The sequence below is a fragment of the Salmo salar genome, chromosome 06 (assembly GCF_965601325.2).
Source record: "Salmo salar chromosome 06, fSalSal1, whole genome shotgun sequence".
In the NCBI taxonomy this organism is placed as follows: Eukaryota; Metazoa; Chordata; class Actinopteri; order Salmoniformes; family Salmonidae; genus Salmo; species Salmo salar.
In genome coordinates this window covers 85,836,511-85,844,739 of record NC_138296.1, presented here as the reverse complement: position 1 = coordinate 85,844,739, position 8,229 = coordinate 85,836,511, and the positions used below count along the sequence as shown (strand labels likewise).

Genomic DNA, 8,229 nt, shown 5'->3' with positions numbered 1-8,229 from the left:
TTGATGGAACAAAAAATGCATGTATTGTATAACATAATGTCCTAGGAGTGTCATCTGATGGAGATTGACAAAAGTTAGTGCATAATTCTAGCTGGTTTCTGCTTTTGGTGACGCCTGACCTTGAATTGAAAATGGATGTTTGTACTTTTGTGGCTATGTACTGTCCTAACATAATCTAACTTTATGCTTTTGCCGTAAAGCCTCTTTGAAAATCGAACAATGTGGTTAGATTAAGGAGATGTTTATCATTTAAATTGTGTAAAATAGTTGATTGTTTGAGAAATTGAAATTATTAGATTTTTGATGTTTTGAATTTCCAGCCTTGTTAGCAATCCCGGCTCGGGGTTCATTGCTAACCTGTAGCCCCAACAGGTTTTAAACAGAAGTGAAACAGTCTGTATCACCAGGTAGCCTTTGTCAGATGGTAAACTATGTGTCTGTCCAGTGCACCTCTGAGTCTCAGTGGCCTTGGCATACATCTCAACATACAGTGCATTCAGAAAGTTTTCAGACCCCTTCACTTTTTCCACATCTTGTTATGTTGCAACCTTATTCTAAAATGGGATTAAACAGTTTTCTTCCCCTAATCAATCTACATACACCCAATACCACATAATGACAAAGCAAAAACAGGTTTTTAGATTTTTATTGCAAAAAAAATGAAATATCACATTTACATCAGTATTCAGACTCTTTACTCAGTACTTTGTTGAATCAAATCAAATCAAAATGTCACATGCACCGAATACAACCTTACAGTGAAATGCTTAGTTACAAGCCCTTAACCAACAATGCTTTAAAAAGTTTTAATAAAAAATAAGTGTTAAGTGAAACGTAGATAAGTAAAAAATAGAAAATAAAAGTAACAAATAATTCAACAGCATCAGTAAAATAATAATAATGAGGCTATATACAGGGGGTACCGGTACAGAGTCAATGTGCGGGGGCACCGGTTAGTTGAGGTAATTGAGGTAATATGTACATGTAGGTAGAGTTAAAGTGACTATGCATAGATAATAAACAGAGAGTAGCAGCAGCGTAAAAGAGGGGTCTGGGTAGCCATTTCATTAGCTGTTCAGGAGTCTTATGGCTTGGTGGTAGAAGCTGTTAAGAAGCCTTTTGGACCTAGACTTGGCACTCTCGGTTCCGCTTGCTGTGCGGTAGCAGAGAGAACAGTCTATGACTAGGGTGGCTGGAGTCTTTGAACATTTTTAGAGCCTTCCTCTGACACTGCCTGGTATAGAGGTCTTGGATGGCAGGAAATTGGCTCCAGTGATGTACTGGGCCGTACGCACTACCCTATGTATATTGAAGCAACATCTCATTACATCAGTCAGGAAGTTAAAGCTTGGTCGCAAACGGGTCTTCCAAATGGACAATGACCCCAAGCATACTTCAAAGGTTGTTGCAAAATGGCTTAAGGACAACAAAGTCAAGGTATTGGAGTGGCCATCACAAAGCCCTGACCTCAATCCCATAGAACATTTGTGGGCAGAACTGAAAAAGCATGTGCGAGCAAGGAGGCCTACAAACCTGACTCAGTTACACCAGCTCTGTCAGGAGGAATGGGCCAAAATTCACACAATTTATTGTGGGAAGCTTGTGGAAGGCTACCCGAAATGTTTGACCCAAGTTAAACAATTTAAAGGCAATGCTACCAAATACTAATTGAGTGTATGTAAACTTCTGACCCACTGGGAATGTGATGAAAGAAATATAAGCTGAAATAAATAATTCTCTCTACTATTATTCTGACATTTCACATTCTTAAAATAAAGTGGTGATCCTAACTGACCTAAGACAGGGAATTTTTACTAGGATTAAATGTCAGGAATTGTGAAAAACTGAGTTTAACTGTATTTGGCTAAGGTGTATGTAAACTTCAACTGTATGTATATAAGATTTCTGTTTTTTATTTTTAATACATTTGCAAAGATTTTGAAAAAGTTGTTTTCACTTTGTCATTACTGTCAGGTATGCATACGTGGCTGCAGAGGAGTCAGGCGCAGGAGAGCAGGTATTTGGTAGCACACGGAGCCTTTTATTCAGGAGAACCAAAAGCACACACGGCACAATGAACACGAAATACAAAACGGGTATACATAACCCAGCGCAACCAGACTAACGTGCGCATACATCAACACAGATAAACAATACCACACAAAGACATGGGGGAAACAGAGTGTTAAATACACAACACATAATGAGGGACAATGAGAACCAGGTGTGTGGAAAAACGAGACAAAACAAATGGAACATTTTAAATGGATCGGCGATGGCTAGAAGGTCGGTGACTTCGACCACCGAACACCGCCCGAACAAGGAGAGGCATCGACTTCAGCAGAAGTCGTGACAATTACGGAGTATTGTGTGGAGATTGCTGAGGATTTATATTTATTTAATACATTTTAGAATAAGGCTGTAACATAACAGAATGTGGAAAAAGTCAAAGGGTCTGAATACTATCCGAATGCACAGTATTTGTAGCTCAGTGGCCTCGGCATACATCTCAACATAGATTTAGCTCTGAGTCTTCTTGGGTATGGGAACAATGGTGGACATCTTGAAGCAAGTGAAGACAGCAGACTGGGATAGGGAGAGATTGAATATGCCTGTAAACACTCCAGCCAGCTGGTCTGAAGATGCTCTGAAGACACGTCTAGGGATGTTGTCTGGGCCGGCAGCCTTGTGAGGGTAAACATGCTTAAATGTCTTACTCATGTCAGCCACGGAGAACGAGAGACCACAGTCCTTGGGAGCGGGCCGCGTCGGTGACATTGTGTTATCCTCAAAGTGGGCGAAGAAGGTGTTTAGCTTCTCTGGGAGCAATCGGTGTCCGTAATGTGGCTGGTCTTCCCTTTATAATCCCTGATTGTCTGTGAACCCTGCCACATATGTCTCATGTCAGAGCCGTTGAATTGTGACTCCACTTTCTCTGTACTAACGTTTTGCCTGTTTGATTGCCTTGCGGGTGGGCAACATATGCATCTCAGACAAAAAGAGTATGCAGTATTCCCTCTCATGATTAATGGTACAGTTGGACAATGTGTGGTTGTTGATGGTTAAAAACATATTTACAGTACATAGTACATATAGTCACTATATTCACTTTATTCATTTTCTTGATAGTTTGAAAACCAAATGATTTCGCATGGTCACTAGTGGGCTGAGACTTCAATGTTAAACAGCTTTGTGCAAGAGTAGTTCAGGTACATTTGAAATGCTCCATGGTACATGAAATTCAAATGCTACATAACCTGATATGTTGATTGACAACATAAATTGATGTGCTGACATTTCAATGTTAAACAATGTATTTATATAGTATTTAATGCATATTTTAAGTTCTGCATGCTGCATAACGGCAGGTAGCCTAGTGGGGCGGCAGGTAGCCTAGTGATTAGAGCGTTGGACTAGTAACCGAAAGGTTGGAAGATCGAATCCCTGAACTGACAAGGTACAAATCTGTCGTTCTGCCCCAGTTTACCCACTGTAGGCCGTCACAGAAAATAAGAATTTGTTCTTAACTGACTTGCCTAGTTAAATAAAAAAACATATAAATGTATATATAGATTTTAGAATGTAGACAAGGTGACAGGGTTATTGCGTGATTCATTCTCTTTCTATACGACTGATCCCAACAACTGTCTATAGTGATTGATAGGCCAACCTATTATGACAGAATGTATGACAGAAAGTTAGCCTTCATGGCTGTCGAATGTGAGAACTTGACATTGTGATGACTGATGCTCAAATTACAATTGAAGGCAACGTTTCTTCTCAATTAACTCCTTTCACTTCCCCCTCTGTTTTGTTCCTTCTCCGTGCTAATATTTATACGTCGGTGTGTTATTTATGGATGACGCGAGCGAGTGACGTGTGGCTTGCACCTGCGGGCACTGTTTCACACCCAGCATCCATTATATTTAACAAATTGCAGTATATGTCGGAGCAGAAGCTTGATGAGTGCGCCCGTGAACTCACCTATCATAGCGCTCAACATTCACGTCAACATGAATACTCAGCAGGTCAAACCTCACGCACCTTGAAACATCATTCAACAGAGTCCGAGAGGAAACCTGACACCTAATCGATGGTGTCTACTGTAAGTGAACTAACGTTCTTTGTAGGATGGGTAGATGCTCCATCTTTATTGGCTGACGTTGAGACTTCCGTTTTTATTGAGAATAGATGTTTTCTCCCACCTGTGGAGACATTATTGGACATACAGTAGATAGACTGTCTGATATAGGAGTGAATGTACTGTAGGAGTAAATGAGGATAACGTCCAAACAGTTGAAGTTATTCTAGTACGAGCCACCATCTTTTACCGCACTATGATACCTGGCATGCTAGGTTAAAATGGACCAAGTCTTCTGCTACTCCCCATTACACAGTGAGATATGGATGACAGACGGTTTAAAACGGTCCTGAGTGGTGCAACATATTCCTCCTTCCCTAAAGTGTGAGAGACAAGACTACAGCTTAACCACACTGACACATTGCCTGCCTCCTGGCATGAGGACTGCCTGCTGCCTTTGGCAATGAGCGCAGAGTTATATAGTCCAGTTATGCTGACAGTTCTCTTTCTTTATTCCACCCTCTCTCCCTCTCTTATTCTCTCTCCCTCTCTTCCTCTCTCTCCCTCTTTCTCCCTCCCTCCCTTCCCTTCTCTTGTTTTCTCCCCCAGGCTGTGACGAAGCCAGCACGTGGCAGAGGCGAGAGAGGATGCTGCGTCTCTGGCCCAGTGTGAGAACCTCCCCCTGGGGAAGCCGGCGTCGGACGCAGGGCCCCACGGGCTGCTGATCCCCCTTCTGTGTCTCTGTGATTTATGACTACCGGGGATCTGGCCACTGCAGACTCCTCTCTCACGTTCACATTCACAAATACACACACTGCACCACTGGACAGAACCACACACACTGCACACCCGTGCCCAGTGCTGCCCCATAGAGTGACTCCACCACACACTGAACAAAATAATCTCTCTCAGCCTCCACACTGAGCCACACTCACTGAGGGACTGAGCCACACACACTGAGGGACTGGGCCACACACACTGAGGGACTGAGCCACACTCACTGAGGGACTGAGCCACACACACTGAGGGACTGAGCCACTCTGCCCCATACAACCTCCCATTGCACCAGTGTGTCCTATACACAGCCCTCTGTGTATCCTCCACTCCCCTGAGTGTGTAGATTAGCATCCCAGTATGAGTCATGGATCGTCAGCCTAAGAGGCGCCTGCTTTACTAGCAGAGGTGGATCAATGGAACTGCACTGAGTGATGAGATGATGTTCCTGAATTCGCATGGCTTGAGAAAAATCACCTGACAGCAGCCGTGCAAAGACTGATCCCCCCTAACTTCACTGTTTTTAAATCACTGGACTGACTTTCCCTGGATGGACTCTTCGTGGACAGACTCTTCGTGGACAGACTCTCCCTGGACTGACTCTCCCTGGACTGACTCTCCCTGGACTGACTCTCCCTGGACTGACTCTCCCTGGACTGACTTTCCCAGAACTGACTAACTGGACTGACTCTCAAAGGACTGAGTATGACTCACTGGCATCCCCCAGGGATAACCGTTATCCCCCTTTGACATTTACATTTTCGACACGGCCATGTCCCTTTTTCTGAACCCGTTCTTTTTCTAAACTCGGAAGCCGTGGACTGGAGGTGAGAGCCAGCGGGCGGTCAGCTCCTCACCATGGTGTTGCCGCCCCCGGACAAACGCCACGTGTGCCTGACCACCATCGTCATCATGACCAGCATGGCCTTCATGGATGCTTACCTGGTGGAGCAGAACCAAGGGCCCAGGAAGATTGGCGTGTGCATCATTGTGCTGGTTGGGGACATCTGCTTCCTCATCGTGCTGCGTTACGTGGCCGTGTGGGTGGGCGCCGAGGTGCGCACAGCCCGCCGCGGCTATGCAATGATTCTCTGGTTCCTCTACATCTTTGTACTGGAGATCAAGCTCTACTTCATCTTCCAGAACTGCAAGGCCGATAGGAAGTCCCTGGAGACGGTGGCCCGGAAAGCCTTGACTCTGCTACTGTCTGTGTGTGTCCCGGGGCTTTACTTGGTTCTAGTGGCTCTGGACAGCATGGAGTACGTGAGGACCTTCAGGAAGAAGGAGGACATGCGGGGGAGGATCTTCTGGGTGGCTCTAGATCTTCTGGATCTTCTAGACATCCAGGCCAACCTGTGGGAGCCTCAGCGGACCGGCCTGCCCATCTGGGCCGAGGGACTGATGTTCTTCTACTGCTACGTCCTCCTTCTCACGCTGCCCTGCGTCTCCCTCAGCGAGATCTCCACGCAAGGGGAACACGTGTCGCTCCAGAAGATGATGCTCTACCCTGTCCTCAGCCTGATCACCATCAACGTGGTCACTATCCTGATCCGCGGGGTCAACATGGTGCTGTTCCAGGACAGTAGAGTCTCCACCATCTTCGTCGGCAAGAACGTGGTGGCGATCGCCACGAAGGCGTCCACCTTCTTGGAGTACCGGCGTCAAGTGAAGGAGTTCCCTCAACCGCAGAACGCCATGGCGTTGGAGCTGCAGCAGAACTCTGTGGGCCACGGACATACACCCCACACGTCGCACTCGCAGCCTCTGGCCAACTCCACCATCCTGCCCCACGAACCCTCGCCAGCACGACACATGGAAACATGACCGCCAGCACTGGACTGTCTGGACACCAGCGGAGCATCTCCACCGCTGTCGTCAGTGACTAACTACAGTGACTAACTACAGTGACTAACTACAACAGAACTTCTGGTGTAACTCATTCTGTCTATCCAGTCTCTGAGAGTTTGGTATTAAGAGAGATGTGGGTTTCATGACGGGATGGTATTCTTCTGCCTATCAAGCCCACTTGAACAACAGAGGATTTAACAACTAGAGGGATATTTTCAGCCTCTGTGTGCCTGTCTGTCTATTGGAGAAGGATAAAGATTCACCTTCTTGATTCTGACAGGAGTGAACTGATGTGGTTTTATTTGTTTTTAAATGAACAATTTTATTCTGCAGCTGAGTAATGTATGTTGTGTAACAGTACATTTTACAATTTGTTCCTCTCTGAATATCTGTGATTTTCTAAAACCCCTTTCGACTGTCCATTGCGTAGGCTTTTTTCTTTGTAGTCTTTATAAAGGAGGTATACCACTCGCCCTACAGAATCACTAAGTTGAAGTGGAGAAAGAGAGGATGGAGAGGAGAGGAAGGGAAGGAGAAAGGAGCAATAAGAAGGGTGGCATTAGAAGAGTGAAATTCAGCCTCTGCTTTAATTCAGCTGAGAAAGGAGCGAACTGGAGTCTGCTGCCTCGGTCAGTGTGAAGCTTTACGAACAACTGGGCTGCTGCCACGGTCAATGTGACGCTTTACGACCAACTGGTCTGCTGCCTCGGTCAATGTGACGCTTTACGACCAACTGGTCTGCTGCCTCGGTCAATGTGACGCTTTACGACCAAATGGTCTGCTGCCTCGGTCAGTGTGACACTTTACGACCAAATGGTCTGCTGCCTCGGTCAGTGTGAAGCTTTACGACCAAATGGTCTGCTGCCACGGTCAGTGTGAAGCTTTACGACCAAATGGTCTGCTGCCTCGGTCAGTGTGAAGCATTACGACCAACCGGTCTGCTGCCTCGGTCAATGTGACGCTTTACGACCAAATGGTCTGCTGCCTCGGTCAGTGTGACACTTTACGACCAAATGTTCTGCTGCCCCGGGCAGTGTGACACTTTACGACCAAATGTATGCTAAAAGCACCAGAGCTCAGCACTATACACTCTACTTGAGGCAGCCAACCGTGTGTGTGATTCTGCGTGTGTGTGTGCTTGTGTGTGTGTCTGCGCGTGTGTGTGTGTGTGTGTGTGTGTGAGGGGGCAGAGGGGTGCTTGTGTGAAACTGTATTTCAAGTTCAAGTCTTGTCACATGCACAAGTACAGTGAAATGCTTCACTTGCAAATTTACCCAGCATTGCTGTAATCAATATCAAAATATTATAACTAATAACACATTTTTTACAAATTATAATAATAATTATATATATATATATATATATATATATATTAAAAAAAAATATACACACACAGGGTCAGTGCCAATACCAAATCTACAATGTGCAGGATACTGAAGTATTTGAGGTAGATATATACATGTAGGTGGGGTTTAGGAAAAAGTGACTGGTAGCAGGATCCGTAATAATAATAATAGTAAACAGTG

At 45.2% G+C, this 8,229-nt stretch overlaps 1 protein-coding gene across 1 annotated transcript; it reads left to right on the top strand.

Annotated features, from left to right (window-relative positions):
- Window positions 1-4,534: 4,534 nt before the first annotated feature.
- Window positions 4,535-8,014, top strand: LOC106608208 (transmembrane protein 121). Its single transcript, XM_045721081.2, has one exon. The coding sequence runs from the start codon at window positions 5,714-5,716 to the stop codon at window positions 6,677-6,679; it is 966 nt and encodes a 321-aa protein (XP_045577037.1). The 5' UTR covers window positions 4,535-5,713; the 3' UTR covers window positions 6,680-8,014.
- Window positions 8,015-8,229: the final 215 nt, after the last annotated feature.

Excerpts from the sequence above, each read along its gene's own strand:
- LOC106608208 (XM_045721081.2), top strand. The coding sequence starts at position 5,714 with ATGGTGTTGCCGCCCCCGGACAAACGCCACGTGTGCCTGACCACCATC.